Source organism: Porites lutea, chromosome 6 (assembly GCF_958299795.1).
Source record: "Porites lutea chromosome 6, jaPorLute2.1, whole genome shotgun sequence".
Lineage (NCBI taxonomy): Eukaryota > Metazoa > Cnidaria > Anthozoa > Scleractinia > Poritidae > Porites > Porites lutea.
Genome location: NC_133206.1, coordinates 28,042,012 through 28,065,031, shown reverse-complemented (window position 1 = coordinate 28,065,031; position 23,020 = coordinate 28,042,012). Strand labels below are relative to the sequence as shown.

The following is a 23,020-nucleotide window of genomic DNA, read 5'->3' as shown; positions in this document are numbered from 1 at the left end:
TTTTGACGTTCTCATTGCCGTCGCCGTCGTCGCTTCTAGAGCTCCCTTTTTTGCTCGTTGAGTTTTTGTTTTAAAATCTATTAGCTTTGACTGTCTATACGACTGACAACTCTCATCCAATGAGACAGAGTCGACTGCCTAGTTTTATCTACTGTCGGTCTTTTAAAAAATTTTGGAGCTGTAATTTTTGTACCTGCAGTCGAAGAAGTCTAGAAGTGCAACAATTCAAATGAAAGCTGAGCTATTAGGCGCTAACCTTCCTTGGTGTTATTCAAGTGTTGGTTATGAGAAAGACGAGCACAATAAAAATACAATCAACTCTCTCTTAGCCGACACCTCTTTTATAACATGGACTACTAACTAAAACAGACACCTAGAGTTAGTCTCTGCGGTTCTTAAGTCGTTTTCTTTGACTTTACATGTATTTAAGGTGTAAAGTTTTTTAAGAGGGACGCTTAACTTGGTGCCAGACCAATCAATTTTGCAATAGAGAAAGATAACCGTAAGGTAATTACAACTTTAAGGGAAAAGGTTTAGGAAGAAAATGCAGGAAATGTTATGTAACTAGTTAATTTCTTACTTTCGAGTAAACGACGCGAGTTTCTTGTGTCAATGCAAATCTAAAACACTGTCGGAAAACAATAGACTGAAAAACTGAATGACGGTTCTGAATTTTGAGAACGTGAGTCAAGTGAAGCTGATTAAGTCAAAGCTACTGAGTATAAATTTCCTATGGTACTGTTTAGTATTAAGCTGTACAAGGTGATTCTAACTCTTGAGTCTGTGGATAAAAGGTTATGGTTGACGATCAAAATTAAATTTCTTTGGCGTTGCCTGGCGCCATTATTACTTTCATTTTAAATCCCTAAAATAGGATTTTCTGTACTTTTTTTACTGTGGCCAGCTCTAAGATTGAAAAGGTTAAAGTTATACAATAAATACACGACTAAACTCTACACTTCCAACCACTTGTCAAATTTTGATAGTAACCCTTTCTATATTACTCTATAAATTTCAACAATAATTTAAAATTTAAAAAAGAACCTAAGGCGAAGTCACTAACTAACGTAGTCTGCCGTTGGGTTTAACTTTCCCTATTTCTGACTTAGGGTCGGGTGACCTTGAACTCCACGTTGTTGATTTACAAGGAAGTATATGACCACACCCTTCTAGATTCCCGCTGATTACACAAGAAGCTTCTACTGTCCAAAAGTACTCGACTTCACTGTCGATCCAGTCATCAAGTTCTTGTCCAAATTTTCTGGAGTTTTCAGCAGCCTTTTTGGCCAGCGCCTCTGTGTTGTTCGCTTCGCGATCGAACTCTATTAAGAAATCATTAGTGTTGTAAATCCCCCCAGGGGGACCACTGTTCGCCGCTGTAGCGTCCTGCGATCTGATTGGCTCTCCTTTGGAGACGGACATAGGTATGACTAGGAAACTGGTTTGACCAATAACCATATCTTCACCCTTGTGTGAGAAGATCATTTTTATGGTCCATTTACCAGGTCTCATCGGTTTCTTGAACGTTGGCTTGTGGAATGAAACCACCCAGTTTTCCACGACGCGCATTTCATAAATTCCTGTTACAACATTGATAGGATCCACCCACATAATTTTAACATCAAACTCCTTGCCGTGTACCCAGCGATGGACCAAAACAGGGTCATCCCAGGGACCCATGAGCCGAGCCAAGTTGCGAAAGACCCTCTCCTTTTGGTCCCAAATGGTTCCCACCTGAAAATGAGGAACCAACAATCAGTTAATGACCAGTTAGTTTTTTCACAAGAGTGGTCAACTCGGGAGTACCGAGAGCGAATCCAGTTTATAATAGTGATCTCAGTAAGACTTTAATCCTAGCAAGGAACTTCAGATTGCTGATGAAATATTTTGAACAATACACTAGGTTGCCTCCAGTACAGAGCGATAACTGATCAAAGAATGGTTCCGGAAATTATTGATGTTTGCCACCCTGCAAAAACAGACTCTTTTAACGTGGGTAAAACAAGAAATGCGTCTGTTATTGCAACCTAGATATTCCGGTTTCCAAAGTAACTAAGACAGAACTAGATAAATTTATAGTGGTGCTATCCACAAATACAATTGAAAATTTACGCCGAACACAACAGACATGCACAGGCGTTTACTTTACTGTAATGACCATGATTAATTACTTGAACCTTTTTTTTAAAAAAATGAAAGATATAAACATCTGACGACACATTAATTTATGTTACGCGACAAGGAGAAAAGATGCTAATGAAAGCAAGAGAGAAAAATAGATTCCGACAAATTTTGCTTTTCAGAATAACTTCATCAAAGAGCTTGAATCTGCATTTATCATTACCTCTAATCCCACAAGTCGCTGCGGCCCGTTGCTCATATTCAAATTTAAGAGCTCCTCGTGACTTAAAGGTGCCAACCATGTTTCCATGGTTACAGTACGTTTCTGTCCACTACTGCTAAGTACGTCAACATCGTACAATGCTAGAACTCCACCGAGCTGATCATGCTGATTAAGAATCGCAACTTCTTTGATGATTCCGGTCCCTCCTGGGAGACATTTACGGCTGTGGCTACCTTGAACAGAGGGCGTTTTCAAGCTTTTTAACCCTACTCGAACAAAAGCCTGGTAAAATGTCGCGAAAACGTCGCTCGTTTTGGTGATGGAGTCTTCGTGGTGGTACATATTTTCCCAATAATAGTTCAGTCCTTGAGTGTTGGCAGGGTACGGGTCGTACAACCATGAGTCCAGCTGGTTTATAACTTCTTGATTGACAATAGCTTCAAACTTCCGTGCAAAGTAATTTGTTGACTGGCTCTAAAACAAACCGAAAGTCAAATACATTTTAGCAAGATAGGTTTACAAAAGCTTTCTTTTCACCTAAATCCACCCATATCCTAGTTGTTATATGAAAGCTACGATGGCTGAAAAAAGTAAAGCGATTTAAACGGGAGCAGCAATCATAGAAGCGCTTAAAAATATTAATAGAACTGACATATATCCTGCCGATTGTGTTAGTAACAATAGCCGTGATCGTTAAAGAGTTTTTTCGACGCGTGTTCAATCACTGCGATCTCTGAACTTACTTTTCAGTGATCGTAGCACTGTAGCGATCAAGTGTGAGCCAGGTTAACAACAAAGAAAAGTCACAATGTAAAAGTAATTTGTTGCCTGGATTTAAAAGCAAACATCTAATACGATTGCCAGTACGGTGCGTTTTTAAAGGCTCACTAATGATCAATATAAGTAAATAATTCTAACTGTGACAGAAACCCGAACTTCAGGACTAGTCAATCTTGTTCTCTCCCGTCAAACTGGTTTTCCGAGTCCGAGCATCCGTTTATAAATAAACCGATGATCATACCTGAGCCTGCTGTACCCAGCGCATGGCTATTAGGCCTGGGTTCCAAACTGTATCCTAGCAACAAGCAGCGCATGTTTAACAACGACCTTACTTGATTTATAAAGAGCCTTAGCAGGTTGAGATGAATGTACTGTAAATCCTCTATTGGGGGGGGGGGGGCTTATTTCTTTCAAACACGTTTGAGGAGGGGCGGGGCGGGGCTTTGAATAGAGACGGGGAGCTTATTTGAGATGGGGGCTTATTCAACTTGGCACAGACGATGGTATCAGTTCTCCGCATAAAAACTAAAACACAAAGTGGAAAAGGTCAAGTAAAACGGTTGCAGGTCATGCAGCTGAGGATCAAAAGCAAATCTGTACTTCCAGCTGGTGAATAAACCATCCTGGATCAGTCCACACGAAGTTTTACAGTCGTTATTGATTTATACGGTCTATCATTTATTGGTGAATAATAATGAGCGGGAGTGGTTTTATTAACTTTCTTCCCCTGAAAAAGGGAGGGGCTTATTTGAGAAGGGGGGCATAATAGAGGATTTACAGTGAGAAATAAAGTAAAAATGTTGTCACCTTTAACCTGGCCATGTCCTCGGGTTTAAAGTCGTTAGGGGAACAACCGCACCAGTCCACAATATGTTTATACTGACAGCGACAACCCAGCTTGCGTTTCCAGTTAGTGAGACGTAAGTTGGTTCGGATGAACGTTTCACAGTAAGGACCATTTCTAAGCACCGTGTGAAAAAACGACTGCAAAAGAAAAAAATATGGACAGTCCAATATGGCTACATGTCGAGTGATTAACTGCGTTTTATAAAGTTTAATTCAATTTTATCACATGCGTGACTGTACTCCTGCCTATAGTGACTAATAGTGACCTGCTGGGAAAGTTATTATCTCTGACATCATCAGAGTCAAGGTGAACACTCGATACAACGCGATGCTCCATTTACATACGACAGGACTATGGTGTTTTTCCCACTAAAATTCCTCGTGAAGGTAGGGATGAAGGCCCGAGCGTAGCGAGGTCCATAAATTTATCGAAATTCTCTTTCAGCAAGTGCGATCAAAGCGCGGTTGAATCTCGAGTAACCTTTATATGCAGTGTCATATCTCTTGTTGGTGTCCGCATTAGCTTTGAAACAAAACCGCAATCCCGAACTACATGCGTTATAATTTACCATCAGAAACGTCAAAACCCGGCCAGGTGTACGCACTTTCCTCCGAGCCACACCAGGTTCTTCGAGACACGTATTTCTCATCTATATCAATATGAAAAGTACTGCTTTGTTCTTTCTGCCGCCCGGGCGCGCCCTACTGCTAAAAAGCTCAAATTGTAAAAGTATGAAAAATCACCAGAAGGTGGCGAGGACACCACTGAATTGTGCTCACACAAGGCAACTTCTGATGTTGAAGTATCCGGTGTACAGAATCCAATGGGTTGAATTTTCTATAAAATGACACTTCTTTTAACAGCTCTTTCGACTGATATTGTACTGGTCCGTTTTGCTTTTAGAATGTACTTTAATAAGCTTGCACAGCCAGCTTTCGCTGAACGGACGGCCCTATTTGACGGACAAGTCCTTTAAACATACAGCTTTACGTGCACACCTAAGGACTTGGTTCCTGTCGTTCTTTAGTTATTTCACTTGACTCTCTACACGTGAGAGACAAATCTAAAGTAACAAGAAAGCTATGAAAATTGTTACCTCGGCAGGGAGCAATGAGTATCCATACATGTGCTTGAGTGATGTCACCAGAGGATCTCTTGACGTCACTAAAAACTGACAGAACTTCCTGTTTAATGCGATCCAATCACTTCCTCCATCGATGTCAATTTCTGGAGGGAGCTGTCTCTCACCGAGCCGCCACATGTGCTCATCACACTCCAAAAAAGTTCTGTCTAAGCCTTGCTTTTTAATAAACCTAAAGAGAGGCAAACAGTGGTTAAAATTCGTTCTCTCTCTGACAGTACGTGTCATTTTTCTTAAAAGTACTTTTAAATTCAAAAACTCGTAGCTATTCTCAGATTCAGAAAAGGTGGCTTACTTATCAATATTATAGAGGGTGTTCCTTGGTGCTGTGGAAACCATTGTTGGCTCGCTTTTGTGTTGGTTGTGACGTGGAAATTGTTTCGTGTCTTTTCAATGTTTTGTATTACGTCATTTGGTGATTGCACCCGTCTGTAACGCCAAGACAAGAAGGGCTTCTATCTAAGACATAACATTACATGACCCAAACGTTGGTTTCACTAGTTGGCTCTGGCATACACTCCGCAAAATCAACACTGACGGAGGAACAGTCGAAAAATTCTCCAACATTTCAACAATAATGCCCAAGATTTTACTGCCCTAAATTGAGCAATCATAAACGAATTTTCAGCGGTAGTCATCAAGACTACGAACTGTACAGTCTTCTTCGGTTCTTTCTTTGCCTGAATAATCAACAGCATCATTGCATGTATTTTATTTCGATATTTGCACTTCTCCAATGCCAAGTAACGCAGTCAGTCTCCGTTTTCTTAAAACTGTCTAGCGTCGAAACTGACTTCCCCAATAATTACAGGTATGATCTTTATCTTTATGCAATATTTGAATTTGCTACAAACCTTGCTAGTTCTCTTCCATGTGGTTTTAAAAAGTTGTAGTCACGACGAGCCCTTAGAAATTCTACCAGTTCAGAATTATGCCTGAAAACAAGAACACAATATCAAGCTTTTCATTAAATACATTACACTGTACAGTTTGATTTATGCAAACACGTAAGTTCAGGTTTCAATGCACCCATTCAAAATAATAATGAATGGTGGTTCTAATTTTTGGGTCTGTCGATGAAATCCTAAAGAGTGGCTATTCAAATGAAAGCTACTGAGCGGAACTTTCCGTTTAGTATAGTTTATTATGCTGTAAAAGGTGGTTCTAACTTTTGAGTCTGTGGATAAAATCCTGAAGCTAGTGTAACCGTTCAAATGAAAGCTCATATTGAGCAGTACAGTACTTTCCTCTGGTAGAGTTTATTATCATGCTGTACAAGCTGGTTCTAACTTTAGACTCTGTAAACGAAATCTTTAAGTGTGACCATTTTAAATGAAGAGATACTGATCAGTACTTTCTGTTTATGCCTTTTATTACATGTATGCTGCACAAGGTGGTGATAACTTTTAAGTCAGTTGATGAGAATCCTAAAACTATATAACAAGCACATGAAAGCTAACAAGCAGCTAGTACATTCCTGTGGCATTACTTTGCTACATAAAAGATGGTTCTAACTCACTTGATGGGATAGTCAGATTCACTCAGATTGATAAAGAAGTCCCATTTCCAATCTTTCTTTGCCATTAAGTCCTCCATGCATCTGAGTAACATTTTCAGCAAACTGGCTCCACCCCATATTGTTGCCATACTCCAAGGTGCGACAGCAGCATTCGGAAAATTACGTATCATCTTTAAAATTTCTCTACGAAGATAATCTGACCTCTGAAGAAAGGCAGACCCAACAGTTGCAGTTAAATCAATAAAATGCATGCACATTTTTCTTAACTGTTCAATCATTAGGCTGTTATGAGTACAGTGGGAGCTCTTGTAAGCAGACATCCTTGGAATGCGAAAAAGGTGTCCATATAACTGGCACTGTTCCCTTATGGGAATGTAAAAATACAGAGTGTGTATGGGCGTTGAGAAAAATGGGGTTTTGTAAAGATGACCGAGAGTAGAGCTGCCTGCTTACTAGAGTGTCCGTTAAGAGAACTTCCACTGTAGTCAGTATCTTGGTTGTCGTATAAACCTGGTCAGGCAAATGAGAGTAACCTTTTTACAGCCTCTGAAAAGGCTGACTTCATTTTGGGGGAGGGGGGCTGAAATTGCAAGATTCCCCCCCCCCCAATATCTAATGGGACAAGCTATAACCACACCCAGCTCACTTTGTTCGCCAATTTTTTCCTTTTTTCCCCTCCAAGGAGCCTGGTCTCAGGCTAGAGAAAGTTTAGACTGCATGAGAACAGGTGCTATTTTTCAGAATTTTTCAGGGCAGCACAAAGCGCACATGGAGCAACTTTACCTGGCACGCACGTCTCGTGCTCCATATCTGCTTCATGCCGAACTGAAAAATGAGGACCATGTAAAAGACTGCAAGCTGTGTCGCAATAGTTTTGCTACCATAAAGATAATTATTTGCCTATACTGTCAGTATCAGATGAGTTTATCTACTTACAGTATCAATGTGAAAGAAAAAGTAATGATGGCTGTGGTACAGAGCCTTGAACAATCTCTTGACTTGTCTAAATGCTCTTCCATGGACTGTCACAACATACGCAATTCTTATTGGGTTTCCATAAGGTGTCTTGGCAACATCAATCCACTTTGCTGGGCTGCCTTTTTCACGTGGAACAGGGCAAGTTCTTTTGATATCAATATTATAAAGTTGCTTGGCTTCTGACAGACAAGCTGTCTTATAAATTTGTCTTTTACACCTCTCAGATTTCACCCGTTTTAGGGCGGAAAGAGCATCTTTGTGTTTTACTTTACAAGGCGGCACAAATGGTGCCTCTAAAGATGATGGCTTTGGGCCTCTTTCTGGCTCTCCATCTTGTCTTGATGGCTCTTGAACCTGTGAAGGAAAACATGAGATGTAAAATAACGTTAAATAAACCCACGTCAGATGTGATAAAATTAAGCCCGGGCAATGACCACTGAATGCAACAACGCAAATTGAGGATAGCCTGCATTGCAGACATAATTTAACCTTGGTTAGTAACATCTGTGAAGCAGCTCTGATATCCTTGTTCTGCGCTCCAACGGACACAATGAATTACTAGAAGTGTGTTTCGAATTATCTTTCGTCTTGAGTGCCAAATTAACAATGGCTGATTTTTAACAGGCCAATCATAGCATGTCCTCATTTAATTCCAGTACACATGTGGGGGCGTAGAACAAGGATTACGGTGCTGTTTCACAGATAGGCTTCATCAAAGTTTAGTTTCATATGTGATGCAGGTTATTTGAGGAAAGTTAAGAAGTATTTTCTAGCACAAGACCCTCTCTAGGGAAGATGTGAATGGTTGTTGCAATTTTATTAATATTATTCTACATGAATGTAATCCTCTGTCTGTTCACCCCATGAAGTCACCATCATTGAACTGTATCAAGGAATTGATTAATTTTATTTTAAAAACATTTCCTAACCCTTTAAGTCTCAAGGGTGACCTAGACATCAATTTTCTCCCCACAATATCGATACAAAATCAAGAGAGAAAGTTATGAGAATTGATGAAATGATTACCAAACTGGATATGCTCTCTTAACTATTATATTATAGGAAATGTATGGAGATTAGTCTTGATAATTGTGTGTGGAGATTAAGTCTACAAGGAATAAATGCTGTGTTCTAAATGATCAACCATGTAAATTACATGGCAACTGACAACTCTCTGTTAGAAATGCAAAAATTGAATGAAAGGAAGTGTTTAATTGTTTTTGTGTTTTATTCTAATAGGAATTATAAGACTTAGGGTAAAATGAGTCCTATTTTGGGAGGTTATTTTATTTTTTGTTCTTAAAGACTTATCCTTTCATTTTCCAAGAAATAAATTTATTTGACTTTTACATGCAAGTTTGTAAAGCGGAAGTCACGACAACACGATCAACACTTTATAGCCATACATTATTATTATATGCTTTGAAAAAAAAAAAAACAGTCATAAAGCCATTGCTACCGCCAGCTGTGATAAGCAAATACATTGAGTAAACTATGCAAATCTAAGCCGTTTTAGAATTAGCTGATCATCATTGAAAGTCACCATTATAGTTATATCATATCGATCTGATGATATTCAATCACTCATTTAAAACTTCATATAGCTATTATCAATTATTTTCCTCTTTATGATCGAATCGATTATATATTTATATAACACAACAAGACTATAATTAACCCCGCATGAATAGGATAAACTAAATATATCTCATTGACTTATGGCATTTAATATGGCATGCAAAATGGAAGCAATAATTTAGTCGTTAATCGAACCCCAATATTTTTTAAATAGTTTAACCTTGTAGGGGCCAAATACGATATGAAATACTCATAATATCTTTCCTAGAATCATATCGTTCCAAATCAAAAAACAAAAACCAAAACACAGTTTATTACTTCTTCTAACAGGAAGAAAGAATCGATCGTGCTATGTACACACGAGTCACCTAACGAGCGAGTACCAGTTTAAGACATTGAATAATTTACACCAGAAATAAGCTAGCTGCTTTACACTAAAATATCGCTTGTAAAGCTCCATCAAGGCCTTTTTATTGGGTTACAGGGAAAAACGGCCTGCCAGAGAGTTTTAATATCCCAATTTTTACGGAATACAACAACACCTCTATAAACAACATAATTAGCCACGTATTTAAGCTATGATATTGTTCAAATTTAACTGTTCTCACACGCGAAGTCTAAAGGGATAAAGAATTAAATCATGACAAAATCAAAGCTGTTGATATCATATTATATCTTACCAAAAATGAAGACAGAATTTTACAAAATTAAAAGTAGCAATGGGGATGAATGGATTGCGTCTTAGTATTTCACTTCCTACGTACCTGCTTTGCCCCCACGTGTGAACGTGCTTTTCCACGTACCGTTCTTACATGACGATTTCCAATAACGGGATGTTCTTCAGGCCAGTGTGTAGATGAGAAATGGATAGTTGTTAACACTTGAATGATTACTATTAGACCGATTATTCCCAGGATAAATCTCACTATTCTAAACTTCATGACCGGGAATGTCACATCACAGATTCCACTTTCTCTCTTTTGTGCTGCCGGCGATTCTTCACAATGGACTGGGGTCGACCAGTAATTTGATTGGTCCGTTTTTAGTGCGTGACGTTCTAGCGTGATCTCTTTCTTCTACGCTTGGATTGGATTTTGCTACGGGATAACGGATCGCGAAAATGAATGTCTAAAAAGAAACCTTAAAATTAATTCCCTGTCGAAGCTTGAGTTAAGTATAATATCCGTTTAAGCTGTTTCCTGTTCCATTTTCCCTGATCACTATTTTGAAAGGTCATGCCGTATTTTGAGTTTTTTCTCCGATGAATTTTTGTCATTTCCTTTTTAAAAAATAAACGACGTAGTTAAACCTTTTTTGAATTAAATTAATTCTTTCAATCTGAAAAGTGAGCATTAACGCCAACCTGATTGAAAACCTCTACAACAAGGTCACCACTCGGCAGTCTACCTTAATAAACTGATCCAGAACCTCAGTCGGAGTCAGACAAGGGTGTTTACTCTTACCGTCTTTTCTCAACTTCTTTGTGGAAAAAAGTATGACTGACACACTGATCACCAAGGAACAGTCAGCAGTCGGAGGTAGAACAATTACCAACTTACGTTTTGCTAATGACATTAATGGCCTAGCAGGAAAAGAGACGGAACTAGCCTCTCTGGTGGATCGCCTGGATAAGACCTCTGCAGCCTTTGGCATAAAAGTTAGTACAGAAAAGACAAAACTGATGACCAGCAACACAAATGGCACCTTCACATCAGGATTAACGGTGAAAAATTGGACGAGGTTAACAGTTTCAAGTATATCTGGGCGGGCGCAGTCGTCAAAGATCAAGGTTCCAATGTCTAGAATTGCACGGACAACGGCAGCACTAGGGAGACTGAAGACCATCTGGAAAGATAAGAATATCTCTCTAAGCTCAAAGGTCAAACTTATGACGTCCTACCCTGGTTATCTCAGTACTGTTGTACGCCTTCGAAATCTGGACGTTTACAGCGGACATTCTGAAGAATTTGCAGCAGGGCTTGCCAAGACAATTTCACAGGGAACAGTGTAAGGAAATTGAAGAAGAGGCCGACAAAAGATTGGAATAATAACATCTGTCGACAGGGTTAAGGTTTTTCGACGCCGTAAGAGAATCTGAAAACAAAATCAAATGGAGGGAAAGCGTGGCTAGGTCCGTGGCACCCCTACGGTCACTATGACTACGGGATAGGTCACGAAGGTGGTGCCATTCTTTAAATAAGAAACATGAGCATTGTACCGGCATTTCTAGACATAGAACTTTCGGTAGTGTTTCCTAATTTTTGCCTTTTAGCCCTGCTTTACTACAACATCAACTACCATATTTTCCGCCTCATTGAGTTGCTGTCGATTTGGTGACCATGCATGTCTTATTATTTTCAGGCTCCACAGCAATCTGGCTTTTCCGGCCTCTTATTATTCTAAGTCTTCTAGTGATTTTCTTTTTTTTACGTCTTTTTTATATTTTTTATCCGACCGACCTACCCCAAATCAGGAAATACATTCGACGCTAAACGAAAAAAAGGGCTGGCCTCCGACCAGAAGAACTGTCTCCTAAACCATCTCGAATCTCGAGATGAGCAGTGACGGGCGACTTAGAAACTCAGTGATTGGCCACTGGCGTCTAACCGGTAGTCTTGTCGTAGTATGTAACCCCTACTTCTCCAAACTGAACTCGGGTTCAACACAGGCGTCCCAAACTCTTATTGAAGTTAACACAACTGGCCGTGATATTGCTTAAAAAAGTAATTTATCGGATTTATAGGAACCAGTTTTAATTCGAAAAAAAAGTTCATTATCGCAGCTAATTATATTTCCTTAGATAAGCTCCGATAACGCTTTTATTTGGAATTAAAACTGTTCCCCCGGGCTGTTGCCATGCATTTAATCAGTTCCCGACTCTAAAACTGTCACCCGCTGTACACGAGAGAAGCCTCTGGTAAACAAGCTAGGTACCTGTGAATGAACAAGCGAAAGTAAAGGGAAGTAAAACTAATGATAACCCTCCCTGGATGAAGCAATGAATACATCGATTCAAACTTGATCTTTCTGGAAGCGCTTATTGTAAGGTGAAACGCCCATGGCAAGAAAACACTACTATTTACTGTTGTTCATTGAGCCCCCTAATCACAGATCACAGTCGAGCGGCGGATAAAAATCACAAAGGATCAGTAATCTCCTGGAATCTTTCTCTCTATGACAAGCATCAGCTGAACTTATAAGCATAATAAGAAGTAGAACAAAGCGTCTTTAATGACGTGAGCTAAAGCAAACAACATGAAAAATAAATTTGCTTGATGTTCAGTCACCAACAAAAGGCTTCGGATATGATGAAATAGTACAAAGAAACAGACAAACCTGAAATTTTGGCGGGCATTCACTACCGTCTCTAGCTTCTAGAATGACATATCAGAAAATTAAAACACCATTCTCGTATCATTAACATGAAGTGGTTGCTTCCTCACTGGTCTCGACTCTTTGACATCTTGTTTCTATGGCAACTTGCAAAAGGCTAGAATAATGACACTTTTAATATTGCATTGACCAATAATAATTTTCATCGTTTCTTCTGCATTATGAATATTACACCTGAGGAAAATTACAGCACTTACATGGCTCCTCTCAAGCTTTTAAAACACTTATAAGTAATTGAATATGGGTCAACCATTAGACATAACAACTCCACACCACAAAGTTTTGGAAAAAAGCCTATCAGTATCAACTTTTTGAAAATGATGAAATTTATATTAAGACATCCTTCAGAGTTGATCCTGGCACTTGAAACTTAGTAAAGCTGGCCTTTCTTCTTAAGCCGATTTTAATTTTTACAGATATCATCTCGTCTCCCAACTATCGCAATAATATAAATAATTCATAGTTCCCCGAGGATGACATATCAATTCAAGGAGTATTTTGACCGGCTACTTTGACTTCTATTGCTAATTACTTAGCTAGCAATATAAGGTTCAATGAACTTATTAGCCTTCCATAGCAATGAGAAATGGTAGATAAAAAAAGATAGAAAGGGTGTGAGCAAGAGTTAGAAGAGATTGTACAGATTGAATGTAAATAAATGAATTATTTCACGATCCATCTCCGCATCTTTATTTAAAAATAACGAAAGCGGCACTAACCACCAATTTCCTTTGTTTTATTCCCGCAATTCTTGAAGCCAAATCTGAATTTTAATTTATTGAAATTTTGAAGATATAAACAGTTTGTATGAAAGATAACCTCTCAACTCGGAGGGAGGTCGAGCCATTGCTCGAAGTCCTATAAAGATAACACTGAAGTCAAATGGATTCAATTTTATAAGAAAAGATCAACCCATTTTAAAATTTTTCATGAGCTGGATACAAGAAGAAGAAATCTGGCCAGAGGGATGAAACTAGAACTTTGAAATACACCCACAGTCAAGTCAACCGGCTCATCAAGATTGATAGCGGTTTGAATCGAGGGATTCAATTACTTTCTTGCCATAGCAGTTTTGATAGCAAATGATAACGGAGACTAAACAATTTTTTTTAATAATCATTTCTTTCCGGATCTATACTAAGCCCTTTTAATCCCAGACCAATTACATATTGCAGTTACGTCCTATCTTTTGTGTCAGCCTATGGACAAAATCTTATAACCTGCGAACCATTAAATGTCAGCTGAATTGCAGCTCAGTTAGGCGGTCAGAGAAAATTGAAATTTTGGTGTGAGAAGCGGAGAGCCATATTATCCATGTCGAACTTTGAATGTTGACGATGCGATTATCCTTTATTCGCAAAGCCTTCGCGGGGGCAACTTCCGGAAATCTCCCCCGGGAAATCTCCCTGCCAAAACTGGAGGATTTAGCTTAGCACATTTCTTTTTTATCGTTTGTTTTAATATGGTCATTAAAGTATATTAAAACATAATTGATCTTTGATGTCAAAGGACTGGTTGTCCAAACTGATAATAATTATGAACTTTGTGTAAAACTGATGGCCAAGGTTGCCTGTGTATTTATACAGATGTTTGGGCCATGATTATAGCTGGTTTTTGTCGATCGGTCCTGGATGCAGCTACAAGTAAAACGGCGGCTTTCGTCTACACCATAAGGCATAGCATTATCGCCTTTTGGCTTAAAACTCTGGAAGTATCCAACTTAATTTCCTTTTTTTTTGTTGAAAAGAAATCCGGACATTTAGGGGGGCCATAATTAATGGAAGCGCTAAAAGGAAAGAATACCTCTTTAAATAACTTTGTGATTGACATGAACTAACATACCTACTGAAATTTAGAAATTTAATCGCAGAGAGCGAGGATGAAGGAATAAGCTTGTAACTTAGTAACCCCCTACGGAAGGGTGATTAGCTTCAGAACGGAAAGAAGAGACTGGAAAAGTTGGTGTGAAGTCCGTTAGGTTTCTTTTCCCTTTTGCTTTTATTTGTTCCTCTTTTATAATTGAATTACTTCTCAGAAAAGTATTTATGTTTACAAGTGGTAACGCGGTGCTTTCACCTCACTAGCATACTACTCGGCTACGGACCAGGGGCCCGTTTCTCGAAAGCCCCGATGACTAACGGGCCCGTAAAGCTGTTGTTGTTTACATGCAACTGTAGAGGTTTAAAACGTTTTGCAGCTAACATGATAAAGCTATCAGTTAGTGAAACACAATGGAATAGTTTGCTAGCCAGCACCCGCGCCCTTATTCGTTATATTTCGATTTGAATATTTGATTTCGGGCCCGAAAAGTTACCGGGACTTTCGAGAAACAGGCCCCAGGCCACCCACGCAGACGTTCTTTTGGCTAAGCACGCAATCCGGCCCCAACGAACGTTCGTGGGGAAGGAACCCGTGACGAACCCCTAAGAACGTCTGCTTAGGAGGCTAGATAGGACCAAGCTGTTAGCTGGCATTTCAAAGAGATTGGCAAGTTTGAAATGCCCATTGTGATCTTATTTGCTGGATGGTAGTAGATCACGATTGTTTCATTATATGTTTAAACATTATGTTATCTAATACAAATATCTCACTCTTCTTTCCTTCCCCCCTCCTTACCTGTTCAATCATAATTTTATCTTAGATTTTCTCATGATTTGCAATTAAGATGTCACACTTATTATAACTCTGATTAACTCTGATTAAGGATCGTCGAGCGCGCGTATGGAAAAAATACCGCTAGATTGCAATTCATACATTTGAGAATGACAATCCCGGGCCTATTGGAGGTTCAGTTCGCAAGGGGGGTGGCGCGTTTTGAAATGGCTTTCTTCAATGACGTCGTTTCTTGGACGTAGTACGTTTCTTGGAAAAGTTTACAAGGGATGAAAGTAAATACGGAAATGAATAGAAATGGACAGAATAGAATTCGAAAGGGAAAGAAGTTTACCCAGCATGCCCACCGGCAATGTGCTTTGAAAAAGAGCGCGTCGCCCAGAGAAAACAAAATGGCGGAAGAAGGTATGGTATTGAACTGTTGTATTTTTTTGTGTAGCTGATTTATATAGCTGTCTTTCCTAAATACAACGTTAAATAGTTATTGTGTGAAACATTTATGCTATAGGTATCTAGGTATGTTGCCTGTGCATCAAGTACATCTAGGAAAAATTTGTAGTTGAGTGGATAATCGAAGTTTTCGGGTAGAAATCATGAACTTCAGCTACAAGTCTTTTTGTTGTTCGTTTTAAAAGATCGATTTCCAGCTCCCTATGTGAAAGGGATTTAAGGAATAAATTTGAAAGCACTAAGGAAAGGAATAATATCGACCAGATCGCGATTAGTAATAATTTGAGGTCGAATGCAGTATCACTTTCAGCTTAGTGTACTTGTACCTAAGTATTAATTATAAGAATTCGTTTGAAAATATCAGAACAGATGTCAAAATCGGGGTTTTCCTATCCTGATCGCATATTGGTTGGGATTCAAGGAAAATCAGGAGAATCCTGATGAGATCAGGATGGTTGGACAGTCTGAAAATGGAAATATTATTTAATTTTCTTTTTAATTTTAGAAACTTCTGCTGAGGCCTTAGTAAGCTTAAAAGGTAAGGCTATCATGCACCTTTTATAAAATAACTGAGATAGTACGCGTGATCTGATTGGTCAAAAACCTATGGTTTATTATACCGGTAAACCCATAGAAAAAGGCATCCGGACCACGAGCCATAAACAAAACCGGCTATTGATCTGCAAACGATTTTAGAAAGGCTAAAAAACAGAACAAGTTACTTACCCATCCCTTCTTAATATTAAAAGCGTTGGTTTTCACATTTTATTACTGAGCGTCACAATTCGCTACTGCCATAGCTTTAGAAGTTATAAAGTACAAAGCTGGAAAACAGTTTACATTTCACGACGATGCCAAATCGCAGAGAAAGACAACAACTGTGTGAATTTCTGGTGTACAAAGTCTCTAGGAAAACTTAACAATGTGCCAACCAGCAACAAAACGGATAGTTTTAGCATTCTTGATTTATTTTATTTCAAAATTAAATTCCTTAATCAAAGAAATTGTTTCAAAAAGAGATCTCTGATCAAGATATGGTACAAAATCGGCCGCTGGAGGTTGTAAACAAGCTGCCAACGATGATGAAAGATGTCAGAGTTTTGGGCTAGTTTTTTCCAACATTTGCACAAATTATTCGATGATATCGATGCCATGACCTACCTCACACCACCTGACCTCACAAATCGACAAATATTAACGCCAATATGTGGCTACGGCAAAGAAACCTTTCTCCACCACTGACATATTTCCATCGGTCGCTGTACGTGCATATAAAGTTACATGCGACAACTTCGCAAATGCAGCCACGTCGTTACCGCAGCATTTCTTGATCATAATAAAGTCCAGGAAACAGATCTTAAACCACTGCGGCTTGTAAAAAGTGAATGAAGTCCTCCATTACAATAGCTGCCAGTTTCCTCTGTAAGCACGAAATTCTTACGGATCGACTCAACAAAATACAGCTGTGTACAGTCTGATGTTCAATCAATTTCTACTTCTGTAGTAAACAAACCATGAACGTATTCTTTCATTGTACGTTCGCATGAATATGTGTTGACTTTTCCTGTAAAACAGCTTTCATAAGTTATCATGTAATGAGTGCAAAAACTCGTGTTTTGAAGTGCTGCTGTTTGTTGTTTGACTGAACTGAGTTTTGAGAAAGTTTAGCGCTATTAAATCGTGAGTCGTGATTGGCTTATGATGACTTTAGAGAGAAGACATGACTTGATCACGGTACTAAAATCATATTTTTTACCTAAAAGACTCCATTTTATTAAAAGTTATTTTATAAAAGCAATAGACCACACTTTCTATGGGTTTACCGGCGTGATAACCCACTTGGGATGTTGGGAGAACACTCGAAAAGCTTGTAAATCACTCGCCTTCGGCTCGTGATTTACAAGCTTTTCTCGTGTTCTCCCAACATCCCGCGTGGGTTATCACGCCGGTAAACCCATAGAAAGTGTGGTCTATTGCTTAAATATTCTAAGATAATATTGTAGTCGTATCCACCTTTCTGCTCTTTTGTATTAAGTAATGGTCCAGATAAGAAAAGAACCAAACGAAATGAACACGTCGGAATGCAAAAAGGTGCCATCTTCACTATTGTCTCTACTACACTGCTGATTGGTTTAAACATCAAATTTTTCGAAATCTTTGCAAAGCAGCATGTTCTATCAATCCCTTGTTTTCTAACCAACTTCCTTACAACAAAGTCTCCTCTGAATCTAAGTAACACAGAAATCCTACATGTATGTGTGGAACATGTAAAATTGCAAACTTTTCTTGGCTATTGTTTTGAACTCTTATGATTGGTTAAAATCCTTAAACACAAAAAACACCCTTTAAAAATGGAGTTTAAATTCATTTTATTTTGTAGACTGTCTTTTTGTAGGTTTATGCATTCTCTTTGTAAAAAATAATAACACAGGGTTTTCAACAGTTTTTGAAGTAGGAGTTGCGTTTATTTGAGTAGGAGTTGCAAGGCCCGGAGGGCCTTGCTCTCTAGGGGGGTCTGGGGGCATGCCCCCCCAGGAAATTTTGAATTTCTAGACTCTTGGAGACGCATTTTGAGACGCAGATCTAGCAAATTTTAGATATCGAAAATACTGATAAATTTTGATGCTTTTAGTAACTTTAACCACAATATTAGGGTACGCTTTAACCACAATCAGGGTTTTTATGTGGCATATTGTTGTAAGTTAATATTTAATGTTAAGATTTGGATTTTAAGGCTTTAGTATGTTAGTCATTGTATAGGAATTTATTGTACCTGATGATTTTTACCGTGTATAAATAATGATTAAAGATTAGATTAAGGATTAAAGGTAAGTACCGGTACATAATTTGGGTTGAAAAAAGTAAAAGTGATTAAGAAACAGCGAAGGTAATTTAATTTTCAATGACCAACAAAAGCTACTTGTGTATACTTTGTTCATGTAGACCCATGTACTTGGATAGCTGTTTGTCCAGTCTAGACAGAAGCATTTTTTCTGGACCTTCTCTTGATGCCTGGAAAAGGCTCAAAAACATACTAAAGCTATACACGAACTGTTTTAAACTCAAACAAAATTTACGATTTTGAATATCCTTATTACTTATCGATCACAAACACCGTTCAGTCCTACTTCATCATTCAATTGAAGTGAAATATGGTAGTATCTACAAGTCAAAACATGGAGAATCTTTGTCATCTGAGAAAAAGACTTTTAGTCAGAAAAGTCCTCACTATCATCGTCATCATCCTCCCATCCACTGTCATGTGCTTCACTGTCGTCCGATTCGCCATGCTCTTCATCTAGGCAGAAGACTTTTGCTACCACTTCTTCTTGTTCTTTCTCCTCAATTTGAACTATTTCCTCTTCCGTTTGCGTACCGGCATCTGCTTGGGTAATCTTCGGGAAAACATTACATTATTACCTGCAGCATCCTTTTTCTTTTTCCTGTTTGTCACTGTCAGCGACCACATCTCCCGTAAACCACGCTGTCGCTTTTCTGCCATTTTGCCGTGTTCTTAGAGACGAAATGTGGCGTTTTATATAGAGTGGCTTCAGAAACCGCTAACTACAATGTTCCCTGTAACTGAGACCCAGTCTTCGACTCGTCCTCAACGTTTACTCAACGTATTACGCAGAGAACGTATTTTAAAAGCAGACTCAAGCGATGTTTTGGCGAAATTCTCCAGAAAAATTTCAAGTTTGCTTGCTCGCAACAGCTTGTGAACACTTACCACTTTTTATCAAAAGTTTTATTTATCATATAATTTACCTAAGGGAAAGTAGGCGTTGCAAATCAAAAAGTTGCCGTCGGATGCGACGGCCGACGGCTGATTTTGAAAACACTGTAACAATAATAACCTACAAAATATAATACATTAAGGGCCTGTTTAGGACTAGCCTGAATTTGAGACGATTACTTTAAGTTGTTTTTAATCCCTCAGTAACATCTGAATCAACCGTTGATGCTGTCCAGTGACGTCACTACTCCTTTGCTTTAATTTATGCAAAAAGTAAAACATGATTTTCAGCTGGTAAACAAAGAAATATTGTCTGGAAATGTCCACATGATACAGAATTGCTTTACCCTTTTTTTTATTTTTTTTTATTGGAATTCGTGTGTAGTTACGTTGAAACTGTCAACTGTATGTGGTTCTCTGAACTTATCTATTGTAATTCAAGAATCAAGCTCGATCACAATCACGCAATGAACTAAGCTTAAATTTAATACACACAGAACACTAGGTCTTCAAAACACAACAATTTGCTTTAATTGAAAAGAAGCTATTTGGTCCTTAACAAAGAAGAAAGAAAACAAGAAAGGAAAGCTGACAGAATCATTACACTTGTCAGTGAAATAACAAGAAGGTTGAATTATAACTTAAATCCCAGAAAACTTTCCACAAACAGACTGGCTGCCGAAACCAAATAGCGGCTCTAAATGAAAAACCTACTAATTCGCCGCAATGATTCTTCATTTGTAGTTCAATTTAACAATTCATAATTTTAAAGACAAGGGCAATTTTGCTGTTTACGATAAAGATTGTCGAAATTTTTGAACTCCACGCAAGCATGCCAGTCATGCAATCCGCTGAATATTAAACAACAATTTCAAATGACTATCCTGCTAAAATTTATTATAATTGTACATAATTATGCAAATGTTTGGGCAATCAACCAATCAAAATCACTACCCGGTTTTCCGGTAGTGACGTCACTGGACAGCATTAATGGCTGGTCGATTCAGATGTTGCTGAGAGGAGGAAACGACGCAAAGTAATTGTCTGAATTTCAGGCTAGTTTAGGACAGACTCACACAAAATTATGTACCTGTGTTGGACAGAGAGGTCTGTTCAGTACAGACATGTGATCTCCGACTGAAAATGATCCCCAGATGGCAAATGATCCCCAAGATGGACCGCAAATGATCTTCAACCGTAACTTATCCCCATTGTCTACCCTAAAATAATGACCCCATGGAAATTAGAAGAATGGAATGGATTTTAGGCATGGACGGTAACTGATGCTGGGAACGTGAACAAGTTGTAAAACAATGAAATGAAAAAACAATAAGTTACCATTCTGCTTCTCTGGGCAATTGTTTCTCCTTTTACTTAAGCAATGATCTTTCGTTGTTGTGAAAATTTAAGACAGGAAGGATGTCTGGCAGGAAATTTGTCTTTTGTTTTAATGCCATTAAATATGGAAATATGTCTCTGTGTCTGCCTTTGTGGCATGGTACAGACATGAGAAAGATAAAGAATCAGGAAATGAGACACAGAACGGGTAAGCATAATTTTCACACTTGAGTGAATCTTAGCATCATTGTCAGAAATATTTTATCCAATTTAACAAAAGTGCATGTTTGTCGGAGTTAAGTTCATTTTAACTTAAATGTGAACCAGAAATATATTATGCCAGAGCTATTTTCTTGTTTCACTGATACTTTAAGTTTATTTCTTTGTTGCATTTATTTGTATTTCATTGACTCAATTCTTTTTTTCTCTGAGGCAAAATTTATACATTTTGTTGTGATAATAAACTAGAAACAATGATTCAATAAATTGAGTCCATGCTAATCTTATTTTCTCTCCGGATCATTTGCAATCAACAATGGGGATGACTTATGGTCAAGGGTCATTTGCGGTCCATTTTGGGGATCATTTGTGGACTGGGGATCATTTGCAGTTGGGGATCATTTGCAGTACTGTATAGATCTTTAACCATACCCTGTGTGGCAGTACACCCTGTATAGGCTATTTAAGGGAGTACAGCCCCAAGGTTATGTGAGTGGACAATAGGAATCCTGTGTTCTGATTGGCTACTTGTGTGGGCAATATTGGCGTAACAATTTAGCACGGGGCTGTTATCTAGTAGGGCACAGTGTCCCCGGAGGTCTTACTTGCTGTGTCTTTGAATAGGACTATGGCTACATGTAAGTGTCTGCTCATGGAAGGTACCTGTCCATCTACTGGAAGTCCTTTTAGTGGAAGTTTGACTAAACATGGTTTACAATAATTATTGAAATACTCATATTAATGTTTATTATGTGATTGATTTGCAGGCATTGGCTCACAGTCTCCCTTTAGTTCACCTGTGAGACGAACTACACCAGTAAGTAAATAAACCCTTTTCTTCCTAAGAGTGATTGTCTGTAGAGTGTGATTATTCAAGCTCTCTTAAATTGTCAAGGACTGCACTGCAGTTCAGAAAGAGAAAGAAAAAAGTTTCCCCTTTTTTGTCTCTTATAGAATATGACTTTAGAGAATTTCATGTTGTGTCATGCAGGGGACTCTACAAAAAAGTAAAATGCTTGTACAAAGATTTTTTTGGCATTTTTGACATTATTCTTGTGGCTGGTGCAATAAATTGTCATTACTAAAACTCTTGAACATTCACAGAAAGTGGAATTAGCCAGGGGAATGGCAAATTTCACTTCTTTGCTTAACTCTGTGAACATTTTTTATCTCTGTTTTCAAGTTGAGAGTCTAAGTGTACCGTATTTCCTTAAATAATAGCTGGGGGCAATTATTATTCTTTCACACAAAAGGGGCCGGCGATTATTCGAGAGAAGGTGCGATTATTCAAGGGAAGCGACTATTTCAAAATAATATTCCTCACTGGAAGTCATGCCCTAAATATACAGATTTTTTTTCATTAAATAAACTGAACATGGGCTCTTTAAGTGTTCCCAATTTGGTTCCTTGATGAATTTTCAATGCCAATATCCCTGGTGTCAGTGCTTGAATCGCCCTGATCAGTATTACTGGATCAGACTCCACTTTAACTTGACGGGGAGGGTATAAAAGAAAGAGAAGATGGCGAGAGGGGTGGTGGGGGGCGATTTTTTGAGGGAAGTGATTATTTTAAATATTTTCGTTTAAAGGGGGCGTTTATTCCAGGGAGGCAATTAATCAAGGGACGGCTACTATTCAAGGAAAGACAGTATTTTGCCTTAAATTTATTCTTTATAGTCGCGTACAAAGAAAAGAACCCGGCAGCTGGATGATAGTTTAGAAGATACCGACCAAGACACAGGCACTGATGAAGGGGTATGTATAATGAAGAAACACTTTGGGGCTCACTAACTGTAAACCTGATAAATGGTGCTGTTTGAATCCCTCTAGTTGACTTCTGGGTACAGTGCTTACCTGTATGTATCAGAGTGCATTAAAGAACACAGCTATTAAACCATGAAGCCCAAAAGTGGCCATTATGAGTACTGCTTTTTTCTAACGAAGTATAGGAGAATCTCATCACGAGATAAGTTATAATAATTTTTATAATCGTCACTGAAGAGAAAATGTATTGATCTTTAAATAAATTCTTTTAACTAAGGTTGGAGATTAGTCTGGAGAATTTGTTTGTGAATATTGGGGTT

The 23,020-nt window shown here is 38.4% G+C and overlaps 2 protein-coding genes across 3 annotated transcripts in view; one reads left to right on the top strand and one right to left on the bottom strand.

Moving 5' to 3' along the window:
• Positions 1-449: 449 nt before the first annotated feature.
• On the bottom strand, positions 450-10,180 carry LOC140940758 (xylosyltransferase 2-like). Of its 2 annotated transcripts, XM_073389720.1 has the most exons (8): positions 9,952-10,180; positions 7,568-7,963; positions 6,632-6,834; positions 5,967-6,047; positions 5,068-5,284; positions 3,932-4,108; positions 2,345-2,818; positions 450-1,734 (listed from the first exon to the last, which is right to left on the bottom strand). In XM_073389720.1, exons 1-8 carry the CDS (start codon positions 10,126-10,128, stop codon positions 1,063-1,065), a joined length of 2,397 nt encoding a protein of 798 aa, XP_073245821.1. In that variant the 5' UTR covers positions 10,129-10,180; the 3' UTR covers positions 450-1,062. The 2 variants fall into 2 exon arrangements, with proteins under 2 accessions (XP_073245821.1, XP_073245822.1); XM_073389721.1 differs by lacking the exon at positions 5,967-6,047.
• Positions 10,181-15,528: 5,348 nt separating this feature from the next.
• LOC140940481 (protein lin-9 homolog) overlaps positions 15,529-23,020 on the top strand; it is a 40,227-nt gene continuing 32,735 nt past the window's right edge. The window contains exons 1-4 of the mRNA XM_073389455.1: positions 15,529-15,598; positions 16,149-16,181; positions 21,704-21,753; positions 22,614-22,691. Coding sequence (XP_073245556.1) covers positions 15,586-15,598; positions 16,149-16,181; positions 21,704-21,753; positions 22,614-22,691 — 174 coding nt within the window. The 5' untranslated portion in view covers positions 15,529-15,585. The remainder of the gene's footprint in view (positions 15,599-16,148; positions 16,182-21,703; positions 21,754-22,613; positions 22,692-23,020) is intronic.